Below are 24,083 nucleotides of genomic sequence, written 5' to 3'. Positions count from 1 at the left end.
TCCTTGTAGGTCTGTACGACTTATTTCTTGTTTATTAAACTCATGTATCTCTGCTACATGCCTGTCTGTCTGCATTTGGGTCCTGCCTTGGTTAAAAACATAAACAACCTATTGGGGCTTGAAATCTAAATGATGACATGGCATAACTGGTGATGACTTTTGATTTTAGAGATACATAAAACTATGTACAATCATGTTATTCTGGTGGGATCATTTTAATTATTGATGAATCTGCAGATTTGGGCCAATTAAAATAAATGTTTTAATGAAGATATTCGATTTACCGTGTTGCAGTTTAGGCCAATTACAAGTAAATAAAAAGCATCCGGAAGAATAATAAAACATAACTGTTGTTGAGGCACTCATCTTAATTGATTTTGATTGATATCATGATATGTCTCCTTAACAAATTCCTTGTTGGGATAGGTAAATTAAAATAATCTCCTCTCCTGAACATTATTCCTTGAACCTAATGGGAAAACGTCTTAAGATCATGGAAAGCTGTGAAGGAGAATCACAGCTCTTAGTATGGCGGCTGCTGAAATACTTCCTGCTCACTTCACTCAGTTATGAAACTTTTTTTGCTAAATATAATTCTTAAAATCAACCCAAATGTAAAAATGTGTCCTTCAGTGCTTGGAGATCAAATAATTATCATGAGATCAGACAACATCCTCAATCGATGCTCATTAGGAAAACGCACATCGTCTCATAAAACATCAAATCAAAAAAATCTATTCTAGATATGAGTTACCTTTAGCCACAGGGATGACTGGCTCCTCTGGCTGCAAAAGGTGGAGGTATATGGAGTGTCGGCCCATCTCCACCCAGTTACCTATGGCTGTAGAAGTCCTGGTATAACACACGTTAGAAAGACTTGAGGCCTTTAACGCACATATCTAAACAAAATCCTTCGTAGTTGTCTTGATCCTGTCCAATCTTTGTTAACAAACAAGTCTTAAACATTGCACTGGTGTCTAGAAGTAATGCAGGTTTTATTACCATTGTAACGTAGCCTATATGATATAAGTTGAGGTTTATTACCATTGCACATTATACACATCTTTTGATATCCTAATTTCGGTGCTGCTTAGTACCTGCAGGGAGTGAAATAGCTGGCCCAAGCTGTGACGGGCACTTTGGTACTGTTTGGCCCTCACTGAGAGCAGAGTCTGGGCCCAGAACTGCCGTAACATCAGTGTGGCGCTGTCCACGCGCTCTGAATCAAAGTGGTACACCGGGTCAGACCTGGTGGAGCTCAGGAAGTAAATGGCGGCATTGGACTTCACCACCTCTCCCAAAGCCTGGGAGGGACACATTTGTTACAATCTTTGGAACGAGATGTAGTTGTGGTGCATATATGAACTTTTATATTTTCTCAGAGCTCTTATGAAATCCTTGATGTAAAATAAATTGTTGGCTACTGATGTTGGCTCACTTCAGTCATGTAGGGTGGCCCTGAGAGCTCAGACTAAAGTGTCCAAGCAATGTTCAACACGTTTTATTGTCCCCTGGAAACACTTTGATGTTTTATGAGAATGGGACTGAGTCACGAATACCTGGCTGTGTTGCAATGACGCGGGTGTATGTGTGTGTGTGTGTTTGTAGATGGATAGATGGGTGGGATCTTGGTTTAGAAAAGGATCAGTAAGGTTAAGAGTGAAACTCCACCCGTCACATGTTCACTCCGTCTGACAGTATGCAGTGGGCGTGTCTTTGTTTTGAGAGCTTATATTCAAGCAGCATTCTTCCGTGTTTTACTTCCTACTGTGGCCACCGACTGCACAGGATACACGTTCTCTGTAAAGGTAGGCACCTGCTACAGTTTTTACAAGTGAAATACAATAGCCTTTATTGACGGTCTATAGCCTACTGTACTTATAGGTCAGGATGATACGTACAGTGTAGTAAACCTACTCTATGACGTACTTCAGGTGTATAATACACCAGGTGAACAGTGCCACCTTTACACAGGACAGTGTCATACTGACTCTCAAAACACACTTTAATGTTCCATCATGTCTGCTTACATACACAAGTACTTATGTAAATTACAGGTCACTGTTGTTACTCTTTTTTATTCAGTTCTACTTCTATGGTTAGTAAGGTGGAGATGTTACAATGTTAGAGAGAGAACCCCAATCAGAAAGCACAACTTGTTATATCATTTATAATCATTTCATATCATGCCAAATGAAAAGCAAAAAAATGTTTATAATTGTATGATATATAATGCATATATATAATTCAGATTCTCTCTTGTCCACTGTATCTTAACTGTATCTTGTTTTTCTGTCTATTACTCTTGCAACATTTCATTTTATACAGGAATAACTACTTTGATTGTGTTACACGCTGAACTGACATGATGGTGAACTGCTGTGGTCTACTTAATACCAACAATGAGCCAGGTACACAGCTGTCATAAAACACAACTAATGTTTACTTTATATAAACGGTCAATGCAAGTGTGTGTTTTGGGGCTTTAGGGTGGCAGAAAAGGGCTTTCAAACTTTTTGAATCTTTAAACATGAAAGTAAAATATACAGTTTAATGCTTTAGGGAATCCAGCAATTCAGGAAGCTTAACTTTGTGTCACATAACAATATTGTTTTCTGTTCAAGTTCACTGTTTACGTGTGTTTCTCGCTCAGTTCCCCTGAAGAGCATTGAGGTGGAGCTGGAGGTGAGGGACCATGTGGCGACAGTGGTCTCCACTCTGAACTACGAGAACAAGGAGGACAAACCTCTGGAGGCTGTTTTTGTCTTCCCTCTGCCTGGAGATGCTGCTGTCTGTCACTTCAGTGCTCAGATTGGACAGACACAGATTGTAGCTGAGGTGAAGGAGAAACAGAAGGTGAGCTGGGCAGTGACGTCTCACTCAGTGTGTCGGATCCTAAAGAACCAGTAAAACAGTGAGTGTAGCTCACGTGTGTTGTGTCTGTGTCTTCAGGCTCGTGAGGATTATGATGATGCGCTGAGCGCCGGTCAGCAGGCCTTCCTGTTGGAGGAGAGCGAGCAGAGTCCAGATATATTCACTCTGAGTGTGGGCAGTCTGCCTCCAGGACAGAGCGCCTCCGTCAGGCTGGAGTACGTCACTGAGCTGGCTGTGCAGGCTGATGACGGGCTGAGGTTTTGTCTGCCTGCTGTGCTCAACCCTCGCTACAAACCTCAGGGTAGGAAACCCAGCCAGCACTTTGAAACCTTTAAACATCAACACACTAAAACCTTGGATTAACTGCGGCAGTCATATTTTCCATGTGACATGATTGTCTACATTAATGCAAATGGCCTGTATTTATAGAGCTTCCAGTCTTTCCAACGCGCTGTATAGCATAAGTTGCATTCACCTAGTCATGCACTCAGCAACTCTTTAGGCAAACCTTTCATGAAATTTGGGCTTCAGTATATTGCATAAGGACACAGTGGAATGCACAATGGTGGCGCCAGGAATCAAACCACCAACCTTCTCTACCTCCTCAGCCACAGCTGCCCCAGTAGTACTATAAACGAGGCCTGATATAGTGTAGTGTGTGGCTCTGTGTTTTTAAATAACTTGGGATTTGGTTTAATGGACTCAAACCCTTCACCCTCCTCTCCATATGCATAGTGGTGAGTAGATAATGAGTGAAACTACATTTTTCGGTGAACTATCCCTTTAATACCTATACATGTCCATCCTCGAATAGCCACCAGCATCTTGTTTTAGTTTGCCCTGTGCCTATTACTGACGTTTTGCTTAAATGTAATGCAATGATTTTTTGATAATTTCTAACTTAAGGCAGTGAAGGTGCCGGTGTGCAGGTGACCTCTGTTCCAGCCTCTCTGGTTCCCTACAGTCTGTCGTTTTCTGTCCGAGTGTCGTCTTCTCGTCCAATCTCCAAAGTCGAGTCCAGCTGCTCTCTGGAGTCTCTCCAGTACGTCAACACAGAGCAGACGCAGGCCACGGTAGGTTAACTGCTCACATGTCCGCTGTGTGTGGTTGTTCCTCAGCACTGAGAGCTGAAAATATAACTGAGTGTGCTTTGTGAACTGCAGGTCAAGTTGGCTGCAGGACACAAGTTTGACAGAGATGTTGAGCTGCTGATTTATTACAAAGATGCTCATAAGCCCACTGCTGTGGTGGAGGCAGGACAAGCCTCTGCCAAACCTGGTGAGTGAAAACGAGTCAGGTTGTTACTCTGCAAAATAGTAAAGTTGATCATCCTCGTCGTCCAACTTACTTACACGTGTTGGAATCAATGATGTTTCAGGGAGTCTGATGGGCGATCCAGTCCTGATGCTGAGCCTGTACCCTGAGTTCCCCCAGTCTGTGATGTCTGCACTGGCCTCACAGGGAGAGTTTGTGTTCCTACTGGATCGATCTGGGAGTATGGGTTGTCCAATGAGTAATGGCAAGCGGCAAGAAACTCGAATTGCCAGTGCGAGGGTATTCAGCGAGTGTAAACTCTGTCATTTAACTTTTCATAGTGTCTCACACACAGTTACCTTAACCAACTTGTTTCTGCTTCCCTCAGGATACTCTACTGCTCCTGTTGAAGAGCTTACCAATGGGCTGCTACTTCAACATCTACAGTTTCGGCTCCAGCTTTGAATACATCTTCCCGTAAGTCACTCAACAACACACAACAGATATTATCCTGTCCTTGTTGTTAATGCTTGTTTGCGCATGTGTGTTTGCATTTGTTCATGCACGTGTGCGATCGCAGAAAGAGTGTGGAGTACAGTGAGAAGACCTTAGAAGAGGCCCTGAAGAAAGTCGAAGCGATGCAGGCAAATCTGGGAGGAACAGAGATTCTAAAGCCCCTCACACATATTTTAAGCGAGACCTGCATTTGTAATCAACCTCGACAAGTAACTCACTCACACACACACACAAAGCCATGAATGAACACAATTTCAATAGTATAAATGAAAAGGCTATTTCTGTATTTCTATTTTTGTTCCAGCCTATACTGGCAAACTCAAGACAGATAGATCTGATGATCACACTGCTATTACCAATCCGTCTGTAAACTGAGTTTACCCCACCCTAATAATGATCATATAGACAAATACATACAGATTTTTTTTAGAAATGTAGAAAATACATCAATAAATAAATGTTAAAGTAAATCAATTCACTTCTTCAGAAATACAGAAATTGCCTTTTCATCACAAACAGTATTATATATTCATTTGTTTATGTAATTATTTATTGTAAACAATTTTTGTCATTCATAGTGTTGTGCAATAGGAGTAGACTTGACGTTGGCTAATTAATAATAATCATGAAATATGATTATTAAAATAATAAAAATTATCTATCAAAAATAATTAAATTATTAATTGAAGATGATCAGTAATCAAATAACAATAAAACCACTAATGAGAAAGTAGGAATTATCAATTAGAAAGTACAAGCTATCAATTAACAATGATAAGGTTATCAACCAAGAATAATGAAAATAATTAGTCCAACACAATAAAATTATCAATTTAAGAATAATACTATCTATATTAATAATTGAGAAAGGGGGGCACCACCCTGGTTTCCCAGGGGCCAACGATGTCAAGCTATAATTATCAGTCTCATAATGATAAATGTCAAATTAATAATGTCAATATTTTAATATTAACGATTACTTAATAAACAGTGAAGGCTTCTAAGTTCGAGCACAGGCGATCATAATCCAGCTGCAATCACATACAGATGCACAAATAATCACAGACTACAGATACTTTAATTACAAAAGTATTTATTAAAAAGGGGAAATAAAGTTATAATGTTATTCAATGATTTATCATTTTAACAAGCTCCAATATTTCAAAGGTAAACACAGCAGCAGCACTTATCACAATTCAGAAAATACATGGACAACCTGCGGTCTACCTATGTATGTCTGTCTCTATGTGTGTGTGTGTCTGTGTCAAAGTGTCTCTCTGTGTGTGTGTGTCTATGTGTGTGTGTGTGAAATAAAGTTAGTGTTATTTAATGATTCATCATCTTAACAAACTCCCATATTTCAAAGATAACAACAGCAGCTTATCACAATTTAGAACACGCATGTAACCTCTGGTCCATCTATGTGTCTCTGTGTGTGTGTGTGTCTGTCTGTGTCTATCAATGTGTGTGTGTGTGTGTGTGTGTGTGTGTGTGTGTGTGTGTGTGTGTGCGAGAGAGAGAAAAAGAAGGGGGGTGGCGATGACGCGTAGTGACATCACATCTAAGATGGAGGCCGATCATGATTCGTGGAATCAAGGCCTAAAAACTCTCAAAATGGCGGATTGACTACAAAACAAGATGGCGGAGCCGTTATGAATTTAGAGCCAGGATGGGAGGAGAGAGAGAGCGGAGGCGTGGCAATAATAGACTCAAAATGGTGGGTTAACTTGCGTTATTCAAGATGGAGTCTATGTTAATGACACCATGTGGCCGGAGCGCACACTGGTGGTCGTCACATGAATTACACAAAGGAAATTTTAGACAAAGAGAATTCTTATCTCTGCTTGGCTTTGGGGGCCGAATGGTTTCCAGATGTGTTCAGCCTCTCTAAGCATAGATTTAACTATGTGACATGACCTGTATTATAAATACAGGTCAGAAGTGTGTATAGGTCGGTTTAGAAAGAGAGAGAGAGAGAGAGAGAGAGAGAAAACATGAGAAAACATGTAAGGAGAGTTCAAAGAAGCTCTTAAAAGTACGCCTGAGATGAGTTAACAGTGATTCACCCCTCAGCCCTCCAGCGAGCGTTGTGGGCCGAGGTTCTGATCGGTGAAATCACTGCAGACTCACACAGACGTTAACAGTGCGGGCGGAGGCGCTTCTCGCGGCCCTATTTACTTGCAACACAAAACATTGCGATCCAACCGGAAACCGGAAGTAGCGGCTCGGAGTAGTGGCCGGCTAAAACAATGGAACACGGAAGTTCCATCAACAAAATACACTCAAGTATTAAATCAACACGCTACATATTAAAACTAACATCTGCCCAGACAACATAAGCCTCTTACTGTGACCGTGATTTCGTGGGTTGCCTGCGCCTCGGCGCGAATCTCCCGGAAGTCCAGTGAACAATGTCTTGGCCTCTCAGGCGAGCTCCCGTGAGCACCGCAGCTGGGCCGGACCGGAGCGGATCAGTCATGCTCCGTGACGGGATGAAGCTTGGTCTTCTTCTGCAGCAGCGGAGATCGTGCTGCCTCACAGGGACGTTCGGCTGCTTGTAGCCGTTGTAGATCGTGTGGAGAAAGAATAAAGTAAAGTCCGTGTGGATAAGGAAACAGTCTGAGATCGTCCAGCGAGCAATTTCCTGTTTTGGTCTTTCCAAGTTAAAAACAGGAAAAGTCCTTTTCAAAATAAAAACGTCAACTAAGGTAAAAGAAGAAATGAATGAAATGAATTGAAATGAACAAAACAAATGTCTTATCGCCTCCATTAGTTACTGAGTCGTGTGGTTAGACCTCTTGAGGTCAGAAAACAACTTGAGCAGCGTGGAAAAGAGGAGGACAAAGGGAGTCTCTTAAAAATACCGAGTTAACTAGTAGAACCCCGGAGGGGTTCTGTTGTTGCTTGGGCATCTGAGTGAAGAGAGAAAGATTTCTGTGAGCTCAGCCCTTTTAAGTCATGTCTCAGGTGACTCCCCCCTGGGAGAAGGGGTCAGGGGTCAGTGTGGCCCTCCAGCCAATTGAGTTGTCAGGATTTGGCCCCCAGGGGCGAGCTTACCGTGGGGGACCCAGGACGTGACCTGCTGCCACATGGAGATAAGGGCCCATGCTGGATTTCAAATGTAAGGGGTTTCCCGAGCCTGGCCTAAGGTTTTACGACTCTTTGTTCTAAGTCGGATCACTGGGCCTTGCCCAACAATAGTGTTTAACATGCATGTCATCAATATAGCTTAAGACTATACCATTCCATCAGCACAGAATTCCCAATGTCTTATTTAAATTGCATGTACAAATCTGAACCAACCGGACTGTGTGTTTGATGCTCATACTTGTTACCATTGTATTTGACTGCACCATAAAAACAGTTGTGTTATTACAGAGGCATCTTAACAATGCTCTCACAGAACTACGTTGATGACTCCGCATATTACTGGGTGTGCTGGTATGTAACTCCTGTGTACATGCTCCTCCCCAGGTTTTTGTCTTCACTGACGGAGAAGTGTCAAACACCAAAGAAGTGATTGATCTGGTGAAGAAGAATTCAGGTTCCCACAGGTGAAACCACAGAGCCCTGCTCACAGTGTGTCCCATGTTGTAATGCTGTCTGTGTTAAACACTTAACTACTGTGTTGTAGGTGTTTCTCTTTTGGGATCGGGGAAGGAGCCAGCTCTGCTCTTATCAATGGGTTGGCCAAGGAAGGAGGAGGTCACGCTCAGTTCATCACAGGAACCGACAGGATGCAACCTAAAGTAAGAAAGACATTAAACATGGCAAAACTGTTGCGTTACACACTGCTGAAACAACGTCAGAAACGTTATCAACACTCCCAATAGCTCGCGGTGAATCCTTCACAGGATCTTCTGTTGTCTGCAGACTTTTTCTAGGGGACTGGCAGAGCCGTAGAATATCTGGAGGATCTCTGGAGTTCAATGAATGTCTGAAAGCAGCTTCAGTTCCTGTTCCTACATTTGAAAAACTGTATTTTCCCCATCAGGTGATGCAGTCGCTGAGATTTGCTCTGCAGCCAGCTGTTGTGGACATCTCAGTCACATGGGATTTGCCAACAGGAGTGTCTGTGACTGTTCTTTCGCCACCACTCACAGCCCTTTTCCAGGGTCAAAGGTCACTGATTTATGCACAACTCACCGGACAGGTAGGTGCAGCACACTCCTAAAATGAAATACCTCTCTGCTCAGCATATAATTATTCATTAATTAATGTTTATTAGTGAAAACACCATGTTTATATTCAATTCTTGATATAATTCAGAGTTCAGAGGCAGCGGAGGGCTCTGTGACGGTGAAGTACAGCCTGGCAGGTCATCTCTCTCAGAACCAGCTTCACTTCCCTCTCAAACCTCCAGAGGACAATGGGTACAATGTTGGAGTTTAATCATTAACATAGAATAAACTAACTTGAATCATTAGAAATTGCACCAAGCTGTAAAAAACAGGGTTGTTTTTAATACAAGAAAAATGCACTGTTACATGTCATTTACTGATAGACACACAAACAAAACAGTTGATAGTATTATTCATCTATGAATTTGACTTGTTTCATCACAGTGAGCGACACATTTCTATCAATAAAGATGCTTATTTTTCTTACCATAGGAATTAAACTTAGTTAGAAAATCTCAAGTTGATTTTCACCACTAGCATTTTGTAGCTCATTAGTTAGAAGTGTAGCAGTAATGATTTAACTGTCATGTATATATACTGCGTAGTAATCTGATGTTTTGAGACCTCATGAGATGTTTTAGCTCTGTGTTCACTCTCCTGTATGCAGACTAACAGTCCACAGGTTGAGTGCTCGGACTCTGATCCGCTCCCTAGAGACAGAGGAGAGAGAACACAGAGGACAGCAAGACGGAGGAGTGAAGGAGAAGATGGTGCAGCTCAGTGTCCAATCAGGAGTGAGCAGCTCCTACACGGCCTTCATTGCCGTCAACAAAGGCAACGGCGAGCCTATTAGAGGACCTCTGGTGCGGAGACCTGTTCCAACACCTGGTAAGCAAATAGCAAAGGAAAAACCGATACCAAGAGTCTGAAGATCCAAGACCTTTTGACCACCTCTGCCTACTATGCTGTTGACATAACATCTCCATCCTTCTGTGGTGGAGCCCACGTAGCATCCCCTGCCATTGGTTCGTGATTTTTCCATCCTTGTATCACTGTCGGTAGTTTCTAACCACCGCTGACTAGCTCCCCCCACACACCCAGCCCCTTCAAGCCTCAGCGTGTCGAGGTAGCTTGAACCAGTCGTCTGGTCATGACAAAGGTCCAGGCCACAGTCTCTCAGGTCTTTGATACCTGCGCACCGGGCTGCCGTCCGCACCCGCAGCCAGAATGCCGCGGGACAACACAACTCCACTGATCCAGAAGATAGCGAAGCAGGCCTGCGTCACCTACGTGGCGCAAACATAGAGCGAGCTCATCTCGCTGGTGATCGCGTTGCGGGCGGCGGACCTGAAAATCGCTCCCCGGAAAAGCAAGCCGAGCTCCGGGTCGGCGAGCCGAGCTCCGGGGCAGGGGGGCTCCAGAGCCCCCGGTCCCCTACACGCACATCTGCGGGACGGAGGTGCTCAGCATGGGGGTGTTCCTGCTGAGGCCCGGCGCCTCCGTACCGCTGCACGACCACTGGGACATGAACGGAATGCTCAAGGCTTTACAGCGCCTCATGTCTGCTGTGTTGTGGCTCCACACACACACTCTGTCTGTTACGTGACTTGTGTTCGAAAGGGTTAAAAATCACAGTCTGAGGAGTGGGACCATTTCATTAGCTTCAGGAAACAGTTCATACATGCAGTTGTACTGTTTGACTATATGGCCTGTGCATTTCTCCATTTTTTATTTATAACTTTATTTTCTTTGATTTTACAAAATATTATATATATATTAAAAAGAGGCAAATTCTATGTTTCAGTTGTGTGAAATGTTTCTGACTTGGGAGCAATAAGGCACCTATAATTTTAAATATTATTTAACACTAAATGTATCTAATATTGTGTTGGTCATATTTAAATAATTCATTACGTTTTGTTGGGGAAAAAAAATTGGATCAAATAAAAAAATTGCATATTAAATGGCAATCGCAATATTGGGGAAAAAAATCGCAATTAGATTATTTCCCCAAATCGTTCAGCCCTACCTCTGAGGCATGTGGTAACAGTCTTCTATTCTCAACTTCCACTAAGTGTCATTACTCCGTATATACAATTCACTCTTATTGGTTTTAATTTGTACATAAGAACTACATTTCCAATTGTGCTCAGTGTGTTTGTATGTGCACATTTGCTGATATGTTCATATGCCCACGTGTGTTTATATGTATGTAAATAGAGGCAATTATTGTATTATGCTATATTGAATATATTTGAACAACTTGACTATTTCAAGTACTCATTAAGTTGTTATTGTGAGTTATAAATGAGCTCAGAAACCAGTAGTTTCCTCACTATTTATTGTTCACTAATTCTAATGTTGTTCACTTAACCTCAAACTTCTTATATCTTATAGCTCTCATGCGGATGCAGAGATGCAATTTCGGGGCGAAACATGTAGTAACATGTAAGTAACACACACATTGACATTTTTATGAATACAGTAAATCTATGTAAAGTTTGTAATGCTGCTTGTCTCTTCACAATCATAAACATAGTATCTCGGGAACACTGAGATAATAAAGTCAGATAAGCTACAAAGGTTCATATGGACTAAAAGACCTGATTAGAATTTGATGGTCAAAAATTGTTTCGGCCATAACAAATGGCCAGGTGGTAATTCTATTTTTTTTATATATGTCTGACGGACACTAGGATGACACCACAGGAGCAGAATGGAGGCAGGTTGCGATTTCTCTGTTGTTTTATTACGTCTGAAGAAGAGGTCGTCATTGACCTCAATTGAATTGGATTTGGTTGCAACAAAGTTTACCCCTCAGACTCCAGTGTTTTGTGGACTCAAACACTTCACTCACCCTTCCATCGGCATAGAAATATCCCTTTAAAGAGCTATTACATTTTGCTGGTTGAGATCACAAACCATTACCAGTGGATTTATTCTCACACTACTCTGCTCTCCCATCAGCTTGTGCAAGGGCAGCAGCGCCTAAAGGAAAGTCTGGCAGCGTGTTTACTGGTATTAACATGAAGCTCAAAAGTATGGGGAGACAAAAACCATCAACGCAGGGAATGAGAGCTTGCAGTGGACAAGCTGAGATGTCCCTCGACATGCGTGATTCCACTTGTAAGTAGACCAGTGCACACACCTGCCAAACATCCATTTATGACACTATTTGTTCATATTTACTCTTTGCCTTGAAAGACACCTTCATCAGACTGTATCCCTGTAGTAGGCTCTAGTGAGTAGACTAATACCTTTTGTAGTCTTTTGTGGGCCTTTTTGATCAGGCTGAAACTTGTGAATCATTACAGCAAGGGGGTTATGTCTTCTCCTGGATTTCTACAGACATTATAATATGAGGACAGAAACTATGGAGCCTCTCACTTGGACATTTGCTTTCACATACACACCTCCCCTGGAGAAAATACGGAGGATCCGCAGAGTTCAGTGCATGAGGGCTGGGGAATGACCGAAGAAAGAACATGTTACATTTTGGTGCCGATTCAGATCAGGGAGTGGATCCAAAAATACTTTTTCACTTTCATTAACATTAAGAGGTGTTTTTCAACACTTTCGCTAATTTCTCAGAGAATAATTCATGGATCTTGATGGAAAAAAATCATATGAAAACCTCAATAATTAAGTGATGTAGCTATGGGATGAATGGATAGATATTCTCATACTTTTTTCTTCAGTCTCAAGTCAGGCTCTATCAAAGCAGCCACCCAGAGACCCTTTGCTGCAGCTGGTCACCCTGCAGAAGGCGTCTGGCTGCTGGCTGCTTGATCCGGCTCTGGCTGCTGCTGTGGGAAAGACCAGCGAGGAGGTGGAGAACACAAAGCCTTCAGCTGTGAGTTACTGTCAAAAATAATAACACAAAAAAACAATGGGTTTCTTGTTTTAAAATAATGCAGTGATATTATATTGTGACCACCCATCTGCAAAGAAGACAAAAAAAGACATTTAATTTAATGCATCATGTTGTTGCATTAAGTTGTTCAGATTCAGCCTGATGGTCCCTGATGGTCTTATTTTCCCATTTGAAACTCTCATTTATTTTTGATCTTTTGGTTTTTCTTTCTTCTATTGTACCTTTTCTGTATGATTTTCTTTTGGATTTGCTGAAATAGGTGAACCAGGAAGTGTGGGCCACCATTCTGGCTCTGATCTGGCTCCATGGCTTCAAGATGGATGCGAAGCCAGAGTGGGAGCTTCTGGCTATGAAGGCTGTGTCCTGGCTCCGTGCTCAGAATGGTAACGATCATAATATTAAGAGCTGTTGTTTTTAACAATGTATACTGGATAATATCAGCTTCTGATGATTTGTATTGTGTTTTTCTTTGTATTTTTTTCCAGTACCATCAGAGGGCGTGGAAGCTGGAAACAGACTGTTGGGTTGCCATGTGCAGAAAGACGCCATGGGGCTCTGAGGATTTTGTATTGTATGGGTGCCCATTTTACATCATTTATTTAGTCTCACTTTAACCCAACAATAAATCACCTGTTCTATCATGTTTTCCATTTTCATTTGATGCTATGTTTCACATGAATGTGGCTAAGGGGTAGGGTGGTCGTCCTCAGACCAGAAGGTCGGCAGTTCAATCCTCAATCTTCCCCATCTTCATGCCGAAGTGTCCTTGGGCAAGATACTGAACCCCTCAAATGGCCCCTCGTAGATGATGATGCACGAATTGTAAGTCGCTTTGGATAAAAGCGTCAGCTAAATTGAATGTAATGAATGTTACCCCTGCCATGGAGGTTATGTTTTCACCCCTGTCTGTTGGTTTGTTTGTTTGTAAGCATATTGTGCAAAAACTTTTGGAAATATTTCAAGAAACTTGGCAGAAGCATATGATATCAGGTTGATTGAAGAACCCATTAAATGTTGGTGTGGATCCAGGACTTTTTTCTTTTTCTTTACCATTACTTTGACTTTGCATTTTTTGTTTTTCACATTTGCTCAGTGATCAGCTGCGTCATGATCAGAGCAGAAGCTGCAACAGGTTTGTACCGAGCTGGAGTTAATGTTTCCTCCTCCTCCTCTCTGCTCTCACTGGAACTAATAAATACTCGTCACTAGTTATCAGGACCCGATCAGTACATGAAGTCACTCAGTGTTGTTTGATTCACTCCAGAGTTTATGAGGCTGCATTTAAGCATCATGAAAAAGGACTCGTCAACATGTGCTCAGTACAACACGAGACATGACGCTTACAGTCAGGACTACTGACACCTAAATCATCCCAATAAAAAACTACCTTAACTAACCCTAACCCTCTGAACTTGAACTAGTTAATTTTAAGTGTGAACTGGCTCAACACTGCAAACAGCTACTGGACACCAGTGAGCATTGAAAGGCAGAAGTAGTAGGACTGGATCATCACACTCCTGTGACCAATCCTGCATGGAACTGAGGTTAGGACCGCCTTTCTCATTAGCATACGGACACAGAGATACAGAAATAAATAAACGTGGAAATATATTTAAGACATTTATTTATACATTTCTGTTTTTATTTCCTTAATTATGAATTTATTTATACATTTATTTACACTTAAGTCATGTATCGTCCTTCATACTAATTGTGTGGCTCTCACTCAGATATGTGTTCACACAAACAGCCTCTGTTGAGAAAGTCCGGAGGATCTCCAGAGTTCAGCATAACAGAGATGGGCAGCCCAATCAGAAAGCGTGTTCATTCCTATCCTCCACCGCTAGGTAGTGATAGCGTGCATGTTTGAGGCTGAGAAACAGAAAGTGAAATGTTAACATGTCTCTGACTGGTCTGTCCTGATAAGGCACAGACATAGCCTCAAGCTCCGCCCGTCCGGTTCTCTCTACTGATAAAATCGAGCAACCAGCAGGCGTGACGGGAACTTTCCTCGCAGTGTTTACAGGTCAGGCTCTTCCTCGCTTTACCCTGTTGTGTCTGCACCAGGTCTGCACATCTAACAACGACCTGCAGTGACAGCGTCCCACACAGCCCGAGGTAAGCTGCTTCTTCTTCTCTGGACCTATACATGTAGGACAAAATGACGCACCAGAAGTTTCCACCAGACACACTGGAAATAACGTTGTTTGACGTCACACTTGCGCTGGAGACGAATCTCAGTGGTAAAATACATCGCTGCAATGTGGATAAAAAATATGGCGTCTACAAAAACCCGCTGCCTTCTTCAGTTTGTTTTACGATCCGTAACTTCTGATGGTGCGTACATGTTTCTGTGACTGCGCCACCTAATGTAACGGAACTGGACAAGGTGGGCGTGGCCACAGACTGTATGGGTGTGACGCGATGGACGATGCACAAAGTATGATTGTGAATTCATTTGTTTTACGTTAAAACAGTTTCAGGATCTTAACCGAAGTGTGAGTAGACGCGTATATTAATAAGTTAGATCCGTCCTTTTTTACTTTTTTTCTGGAGGCTGTTTTTGTCTTCCCTCTCCCTGGAGATGCTGCTGTCTGTCACTTCAGTGCTCAGATTGGACAGACACAGATTGTAGCTGAGGTGAAGGAGAAACAGAAGGTGAGCTGGACAGTGACGTCTCACTCAGTGTGATGGATCCTAAAGAACCAGTAAAACAGTGAGTGTAGCTCACGTGTGTTGTGTCTGTGTCTTCAGGCTCGTGAGGATTATGATGATGCGCTGAGCTCCGGTCAGCAGGCCTTCCTGTTGGAGGAGAGTGAGCAGAGTCCAGATATATTCACTTTGAGTGTGAGCAGTCTGCCTCCAGGAGAGAGCGCCTCCGTCAGGCTGGAGTACGTCACTGAGCTGGCTGTGCAGGCGGATGACGGGCTGAGGTTTTGTCTGCCTGCTGTGCTCAACCCTCGCTACAAACCTCAGGGTAGGAAACCCAGCCAGCACTTTTGGTTTAATGCAAACCAAACTGTGTCTTGTCTGTCACTGGGGTAGCGTCAAGTACCAAGTGCCCATTGTTATTAATGCTGCCTCTTCATTACCCCCCACAAAATTGGTCTGCTGCTCTATAGTCTGCAGTATTGCTTGTTAGATTGCGGCAGTAGATGTACATAACATTTAATGTTAACCTTGCAACAAATATTTGTCTGGTGTCAAAAGTCTCTGAGTGGATTACAATTCAACTTGGTGGCAGAACGTGGTATGGTTGATAAAAGAACAATATCGATCCGGAGCTATTTTTTTCTTCACTTTCTTTCACATTGCGGAACAGGCCTTTTTTGTTTTTTTCATTGATTTCGCAGAGAATATGTCTTGAGTTAGTATAATTTGGCGCGATCTAAATACAAATTTGAGTGTTGGGCCTCAGATGTATGCACTCTTCTGAGTGTCATATAATAATAATAATAACAATAATAACAATAATAATAATAATAATAATAACGAGTCAGGCTTTACCCTTACTTTACCCGCAAATCCTGATATTGAAATCCTAATAAATGACCGGTGAAATGACTTGTGACCTGTTCGAGGTGGAGAACCAATCAAACCTGACATCTGTCATGTATTTTTCAATGTATTTATCTTTATTTACAATATAATTGTATCATTTTAAGCTGACATTCCACAATTTGCAGCAGATATGACTGTCCCCCCCCACTAGTTGCTGATTGTAGGAATTCAGGTCACCTTACTTCACTTTGTCATGCTTGTTTGTGTAATCTTTCCAAATTATTTTTACCTCAGACATAAAATACAATTCTTAGGAAAGCAGCAGAGTAAGAGTGGACCAGGAGTAGCTGAACTTTCCTCCCAGGTTAAGAGGCAGTGTGAGGATGTCATACATCAGTTTGAATTCACTGCATTAGCACAATGAAAGGAGCCAATTGAGTAACTTTTGGCGTCTGATCTCCCAAATAAGAGGAGACCCAGCGGCAGACCAAGAACCTGCTGTAGTGTGTACACCATCTTGCCTGGGAACACCTCAGGATCAGAGGATCTGAAGAAAGCAGCAGGGAGAAGGATATCAACCTTTACTTATTATTCTCTTTTCTTGTGTTGTATACAGGTTCTGAAGGTGCTGGTGTGCAGGTGACCTCTGTTCCAGCCTCTCTGGTTCCCTACAGTCTGTCCTTTTCTGTCCGAGTGTCGTCTTCTCGTCCAATCTCCAAAGTTGAGTCCAGCTGCTCTCTGGAGTCTCTCCAGTACGTCAACACAGAGCAGACGCAGGCCAGGGTAGGTAGACTGCTCACATGTCCTCTGTGTGTGGTTGTTCCTCAGCACTGAGAGCTACAAATATAACTGAGTGTGCTTTGTGAACTGCAGGTCAAGTTGGCTGCAGGACACAAGTTTGACAGAGATGTTGAGCTGCTGATTTATTACAGAGATGCTCACAAGCCCACTGCTGTGGTGGAGGCAGGACAAGCCTCTGCCAAACCTGGTGAGTGAAAACGAGTCAGGTTGTTACTCTGCAAAATAGTAAAGTTGATCATCCTCGTCGTCCAACTTTCTTACACGTGTTGGAATCAATGATGTTTCAGGGAGTCTGATGGGCGATCCAGTCCTGATGCTGAGCCTGTACCCTGAGTTCCCCAAGTCTGTGATGTCTTCACTCGCCTCACGTGGAGAGTTTGTGCTTCACCTGGATCGATCTGGGAGTATGGATTGTCCAACAAGTGACACCAAGCTGCAAGAATCTCGAATTGCCAGTGCCAGGGTATTCAGCGAATGTAAACTCTGTCATTAAACTTTTCATAGTGTCTCACACACAGTTACCTTACCTAACCAACTTGTGTCTGCTTCCCTCAGGATACTCTACTGCTCCTGTTGAAGAGCTTACCAATGGGCTGCTACTTCAACATCTACAGTTTTGGTTCCGGCTTTGAACACATCTTCCCGTAAGTCAATACCTCACGTCCGTTCAACAGATCTCATTCTGTCCTTGTTGTTAATGCTTGTTTGTGCATGTGTGTTTACATGTGTTCTTGCACGTGTGCGATGGCAGTAAGAGTGTGGAGTACATTGAGAAGAACTTAGAAGAGTCACTGAAGAAAGTCAAAGCGATGCAGGCAAATCTGGGAGGAACAGAGATCCTTGAACCCATTAAACACATATACAGCCAGCCCTGCATTCCTAATCAACCTAGACAAGTAATACTACACACACACACACACACACACACACAAACACAGACACACGCGCAAAAGTTGTACATGAATCAATGCTATCATCACTATCAGAGTCAACACACTATTGTCTCTGTTTATGTGACAGAACTATAACTCTAAAAATGTTCTCACTCCCTTTCCACCATTAGAGTCAGGTAGAGCTGTGGGGCTGTGACTTGCTCAAGGGGAAAGTTCTACCATTTCCTGGTCCAGAACAATCAGTGTTAAATTTGCCCTGCCTCACTCCGTTAGAATAGAATGTGGCACAGATCAAGTTCAGATGCTGTGCTATGGATTACTCAAGGTTTTTGGCAACAACTGCATCATTTCATAGAGGATACTCACTCTAAAAGTTTAAACTTTGTTAGGCAGAAAGTATATCTATTATTTTACGATGCCATTAAACGTAAGCATTTTTCAGTCGTGCAAGAGTGACGTGTGTGCAGTGATACTGGATAGTGTCACTGACCTATTCAGAGAAAACAATGGAATTGAAACTATAGATTAGGTTTAAATCTCCTGTATTTATATAGCACTTATCTTAGTATTATTACACTACAGTTCTTCTCGCACACATTCATACAGTGCATCTACGTGCATCTATGTCCAAGAACAGTCTTGAGCATGTTGCAATGGTGTGTGTGAAACTCATAGTTACCACACCTTTCTCATTATTCTTACCTAGCTGGATGACATGTTACTGGGTGTGCTGGTATGTAACTCCTGTGTACACTCTCCTCCCCAGCTTTTTGTCTTCTCTGACGGAGAAGTGTTCAACACCAAAGAAGTGATTGATCTGGTGAAGAAGAATTCAGGTTCCCACAGGTGAAACCACAGAGTCCTGCTCACAGTGTGTCCCACGTTGTAATGCTGTCTGTGTTAAACACTTAACTACTGTGTTGTAGGTGTTTCTCTTTTGGGATCGGGGAAGGAGCCAGCTCTGCTCCTATCATGGGTTGGCCAAGGAAGGAGGAGGTCACGCTCAGTTCATCACAGGAACCGACAGGATGCAACCTAAAATAAGAAAGACATTAAACATGGCAAAACTGTTGCGTTTCACACTGCTGAAACAACTCAATACAAATCATGGCTTCAGTAAGGTAAGGACATGACACATTAATCTGCACATCAACACTTGTGTAGGTCCTTATCACCAAAAGCTCTCTTGACATCTTTATATGTATTGCTCTGCTTTTTCATCCAAAATTATATGTTTTCATTAATTTATGCATCTGTCACACGTCAGAAACGTCATCAACACTCCCAATAGCTCGCGGTGATTCCTGCAGAGGATCTTCTGTTGTCTGCAGACTTTTTCTAGGGGACTGGCAGAACTGTAGAATGTCTGGAGGATCTCTGGATTTCAATGAATGTCTGAAAGCAGCTTCAGTTTCTGTTCCTACTTTTGAAAACTGTATTTTCCCCATCAGGTGATGCAGTCGTGAGATTTGCTCTGCAGCCAGCTGTGGTGGACATCTCAGTCACATGCGATTTGCCAACAGGAGTGTCTATGACAGTTCTTTCGCCACCAATCACAGCCCTTTTCCAGCGTCAAAGGTCACTGATTTATGCCCAGCTCATCAGACAGGTGGGTGCAGCACACTCCTAAAATGAAATACCTCTCTGCTCAGCACATTATTATTCATTAATTAATGTTTATTAGTGAAAACACCATGTATTACATTCAATTCTTGATATAATTCAGAGTTCAGAGGCAGCAGATGGCTCTGTGACTGTGAAGTACAGCCTGGCAGGTCATCTCTCTCAGAACCAGCATAACTTCCCTCTCAAACCTCCAGAGGACAATGGGTACAACGTTTGAGTTTAATCATTAAGAATAAACTTACTTGAATAATTAGAAATTGCACCAAGCTGTACAAAACCGGATTGTGTTAAATACAAGAAAAATACAAATGGAAGGAGAGGGTCATGCTCAGTTCCTCACAGGAACTGACAGGATTCAACCTGAAGTAAGAAATTATTGTTGATATTAAAAACAGATAATAATATTAAATCATGGAGAGTCGTATAAATTGTATAAAAAGGTCGCTGAGATTCGCTCTGCATCCAGCAATGGACGACATCGCAGACACATGGGATTTACCAGAAGGAATGTCATTCACTGTTCTCTCTCCACCAATCACAGTAATTTTCCTGGGTCAGAGGTCACTGATTAACTGGACAGGTAAGATCAGCATCATCTCTCCTTTTTTTTTTTTTTTTTATATTTTTATTAGAAGGTATGGCACAGTAGAACAGGAAGCAATGTCAAATTTACATTAGGTATCACAAAATCACAGTCCGACAATTAACAATATATAGAGACATTGACACCATGAAAACACTGTGCATCACGATGGATTAAGAGTAGGGCATACAGTCTTCCTCCTAGGATGTTTTTCCTATTTTATGGACCACATGAACGTGGTCATACAAACAACACACTACACAACTCAATGAAAACAACAACAATAATGAAAGACAGACAGCTGCAAATTCTATCAAGTAATAACCAAGTATCAAAGCTGCACAGTATCAATAAATCAAAAGGAAAACAAAAAACTAAAGAAAACACAAAAAAAAAAGAATAAGTAAATGAATGAATAAAAAGGAAGAAGAAAGAGAGAAAAGAGAGAGAGAGAGGGGGGGTCCGTCAATCAGGGGGCAGAGACTGGAGAGAGTGAAAGAATGTAAGAAAGGGAAGCCACTTACTATAAAATTTGTTAGAGCTACCTTTCACAGAATATCTAATCTTTTCCAGCTTTAGGAAAGACATGGTGTCGTTGAGCCACTGAGTGCTGGAGGGAGCTTTAGTTGACTTCCAGTTGAGAAGAAGGTGGCGTCTTGCCAGTAAAGAAGTGAAAGCTAAAATGTCTAATTGATTAGAGGTAAACCGGTTGTGGTTCTCTGGGAGCCCGAATATGGCAACATGGGGGGAGACTTTTATAATCACTGAAAGTATTTTTGACATGGTATCAAAATAGTTCAGCCAAAAGCAAGAGAGTAGCGGACAAGAGTAGAACATATGGGTTAAATTGCAGGATGAAGCATGACATTTGTCGCATTTTTGTCAGTGATACTGGGGTAGATTTGCGACAGTCGCGCTTTAGAAAAGTGGACTCTAAACAGAACTTTAAATTGTATAAGTGTGAGACGAGCGCAGGATGAACTTGTATGAATTTTCTTAAGAGCAGTGTCCCACCAGTCATCCTCCAAATATAGATCCATTTCATCTTCCCAGGCAGCCCTAACTTTAGTAACTGGAGAGCAATCAAAAGACAGAAGTTCATTATAAACTTTAGAGATGAGTGATTTTTGAAGTGGATCGTGGTTTAAAAGCACCTCCCACTGTAGGGTCGGCGGCGAGGAGGGAAAAAATGGAAACAAAGCTTTAGCGCAGTGTCTAATTTGAAAGTAACGAAATAGATGAGAAGTTGGGAGATGAAATTCTCCTGAGAGATTTGTAAAGCTACGAAAAATACCATCTTTGTAAAGATCTTTAAAACATTTCAGGCCTCTATTATGCCATGTGAGAAAGGTTGAATCTGTAAGTGGAGGTCGAAATAAATGATTGTTCAGTAAAGGAGCTAAAGTAGATGTTGATTTAAATTTGAAGTGTTTCCTAAACTGATACCAAATTTTAAGTGTGGAGTGAACCACTTGATTATTTGTGAAGCCTGAGAGGTTGGATGGAATAGAAGAGGTAAGTAGAGCAGGTAAGGAGGATGAAACACATGACTGTGCCTCTAGGTGGCACCATGGCAGATTCACTGACTTGAACCAAAATGAAATTTTTTGAATGTGTGTCGCCCAATAATACAGTTGAAAATTCGGAAGTGCTAATCCGCCATTGAATTTACATCACTGAAGTGTGGATTTGCGGATCCTAGGAGCCTTTCCACACCACAAGAAGTCAGAAATAGTCTGATCGATTGTTTTAAAAAACTGCTTTGGCAGGAAAAGTGGGAGACAATGGAACAAAAAAAGAAATTTGGGCAGAATATTCATTTTAACCGCGTTAATTCTTCCAATTAACGAGAGAGGCAAGCTCTTCCATCTTTGGAGGTCAGACTTAATTTTAGACATTAAAGGTGAGAAATTAGCAGAAAAAAGAGAGTTTAACGTTCTGGTTACGTTGATCCCGAGATACTTAAAGCCAGAAAGGCTCATTTTGAAAGGGACATCTGATTGTGTGAGCCGTGATGCTGAAGCATTGACAGGATAGCATTCGCTTTTAGAAGTATTCACTTTATAGCCTGAGAAAGAACCAAATCTCTGGAAAGCAGATAAGATTGTGGGAATCGAAAGGACAGGATCTGAGACATACAACAATGAGTCATCAGCATAAAGTGACAATTTAAATTCTGTGCCCAATCGTGAGATCCCAGTAAAAGTGGAGGAGGACCTCAGAAAGATTGACAGGGGCTCTATAGCTAGCGCAAACAATAGAGGAGATAGGGGACACCCCTGTCTGGTGCCACGGGTTAGAGTAAAAAAATTGGACTGAATGCCATTAGTGGAAATGTTTGCTTGTGGTGATGTGTAAAGGAGACGTATCCACGAAATGAACCCATTACCCAGTCCAAACTTCTTTAGTACAGTAAATAAATAGTCCCATTCAACCCTATCGAATGCTTTTTCAGCGTCGACCGAGATGACTACCTCAGGTGTTGTTGTGGCAGTTTTAGAATAAATAATATTTAGGAGTGTTCGGACGTTAAAGAATAACTGTCGTCCCTTAACAAATCCGGTTTGCTCATGTGAGACAATAGCATCTACATTTATCAATGAAAGAGGTCTGTATGAGCCGCAGAGATTCGGATCTTTATCTTTTTTTAAGAGGAGACTTATGGAGGCTTGCCTTAAAGTGGGAGGGAGAGTGCAATGTTCAAGTGATTCCTTATAAACAGCATGTAGCAAAGGGGACAATTTATCCTGAAATCTCTTAAATTCCACTGGAAATCCATCAGGGCCAGGAGCCTTGTTATTTTGCATACCTCTCGCAGCGAAAGTGATTTCTTCTACTGTTAATGGTGAGTCAAGTTCTTTTGCAGCATCTGAGCTTATCACAGGGAAGATGAGGCTATCTAGGAATAAATTCAATTCAGTGGTGTCAGGTGGAGATTCAGACTTATATAAAGAGGATTAGAATGAGTGAAAGACCGAATTAATGGTGGTGGGGTCCTTATGCAATGAGCCAGATGAATCTTTTATTTGAGGGATCATACGTGAAGCAGCTTGGTGGCGAGTTGATGAGCCAGAAGACGACTTGCCTTGTCACCATGTTCATAATATGTGGAGCGTGATCGTAAAAGAAGTCGCTCTGCATCACTAGTGGTGATGAGATCAAATTCAGTCTGTAAATCGACACGCTGTTTAAGTAAACTGGGAGAGGAGCAAGTAGCGAGTTGTTGGTCCAATTTGGTGATATTGATAGAGATTTCTTGCAATTTGGCTTTGCGGGACTTATTTAAGTGGGCAGAGTAAGAAATAATTTGTCCCCTCAAGTATGTGTAACCCACATGGAGGGTAGGTGCACACTGGACCAGTATAACCCAGATTCGTAGGGAGGAGTAATTAACAGGAATCAGACACCACAATGAGAAACCAGAACACAGAGTTAAGTTTAAATGAAAACAATTGTATTAACACACAAAATAATTACAACATTGCCGGCATTCAGTTTAGTAAAATTAGAAATGTCTTTTGTAATGGGTTTTGAAATGTCTTTTGAAATGGGTGCACCCAGAAAATAAAAGTGATCCTCAAAAAATAGGATGTTCTGCTAGATTCAACTGTCCTTTGAGGTCCTTCCCCACAGTCCTACCACACTGACAGCAAGGTAGATGAATGCTGGAAGCGCTCCTCAATCCAGGTGCTCAACACGGGTGGCTCGCCATCTCCCTCGTCAGGAAGAGATTCCAATCCAACTCAAAGTTCAAGGGTATCCAGAAAACCCAGCCTGTGTAACATAACACGGCTTATATAGCAACATATGCAAATATTCGTATTCTCTTAACTGTACAGTTCAATTTTATCAATGTCAACATATAATACAATTCAGTACTTAACCCATGAATAAAGGATTACTGTTGTATCATAACATTTAACTCTTAATATTAAAGTATAAGCAATACTTATTAAATTACAATTTTAATGGCAGTGAAACCATATGAATGTTAGATTATTATGCAAACAACCTACAGCTTATCATCAAATACTCACTAT

The 24,083-nt window shown here is 41.9% G+C and overlaps 2 protein-coding genes across 2 annotated transcripts; both read left to right on the top strand.

Moving 5' to 3' along the window:
• The first annotated feature begins 2,351 nt into the window (after positions 1 to 2,351).
• On the top strand, positions 2,352 to 13,663 carry LOC133003515 (von Willebrand factor A domain-containing protein 5A-like). Its single transcript, XM_061073271.1, has 18 exons — positions 2,352 to 2,411; positions 2,654 to 2,856; positions 2,953 to 3,175; positions 3,781 to 3,947; positions 4,038 to 4,152; positions 4,253 to 4,428; positions 4,517 to 4,605; positions 4,709 to 4,853; positions 8,119 to 8,198; positions 8,279 to 8,393; positions 8,639 to 8,797; positions 8,914 to 9,017; positions 9,433 to 9,653; positions 11,163 to 11,213; positions 11,733 to 11,891; positions 12,464 to 12,618; positions 12,899 to 13,022; positions 13,125 to 13,663. The coding sequence occupies exons 1-18, from the start codon at positions 2,366 to 2,368 to the stop codon at positions 13,196 to 13,198; spliced, it is 2,406 nt and encodes an 801-aa protein (XP_060929254.1). The 5' UTR covers positions 2,352 to 2,365; the 3' UTR covers positions 13,199 to 13,663.
• A 1,400-nt stretch (positions 13,664 to 15,063) lies between these two features.
• On the top strand, positions 15,064 to 18,945 carry LOC133003650 (von Willebrand factor A domain-containing protein 5A-like). The gene is made up of 10 exons (XM_061073437.1): positions 15,064 to 15,087; positions 15,196 to 15,297; positions 15,394 to 15,616; positions 16,757 to 16,923; positions 17,014 to 17,128; positions 17,229 to 17,404; positions 17,497 to 17,585; positions 17,693 to 17,837; positions 18,601 to 18,680; positions 18,761 to 18,945. The coding sequence occupies exons 1-10, from the start codon at positions 15,064 to 15,066 to the stop codon at positions 18,876 to 18,878; spliced, it is 1,239 nt and encodes a 412-aa protein (XP_060929420.1). The 3' UTR covers positions 18,879 to 18,945.
• Positions 18,946 to 24,083: the final 5,138 nt, after the last annotated feature.

Source organism: Limanda limanda, chromosome 6, assembly GCF_963576545.1.
Source record: "Limanda limanda chromosome 6, fLimLim1.1, whole genome shotgun sequence".
NCBI classification, from domain to species: Eukaryota; Metazoa; Chordata; class Actinopteri; order Pleuronectiformes; family Pleuronectidae; genus Limanda; species Limanda limanda.
Note: the sequence above shows the minus strand (reverse complement) of the source record. Positions and strands in the feature narration are given on the sequence as shown.

Coding starts and splice junctions, on each gene's coding strand:
- LOC133003650 (XM_061073437.1), top strand. CDS start 15,064: ATGGACGATGCACAAAGTATGATT. Junction 15,617..16,756: donor CCCTCGCTACAAACCTCAGG/GTAGGAAACCCA, acceptor TGTTGTATACAG/GTTCTGAAGGTGCTGGTGTG. Junction 17,129..17,228: donor ACAAGCCTCTGCCAAACCTG/GTGAGTGAAAAC, acceptor ATGATGTTTCAG/GGAGTCTGATGGGCGATCCA.
- LOC133003515 (XM_061073271.1), top strand. CDS start 2,366: ATGATGGTGAACTGCTGTGGTCTACTTAATACCAACAATGAGCCAG. Junction 9,018..9,432: donor AAACCTCCAGAGGACAATGG/GTACAATGTTGG, acceptor TCCTGTATGCAG/ACTAACAGTCCACAGGTTGA. Junction 12,619..12,898: donor AGAACACAAAGCCTTCAGCT/GTGAGTTACTGT, acceptor TTGCTGAAATAG/GTGAACCAGGAAGTGTGGGC.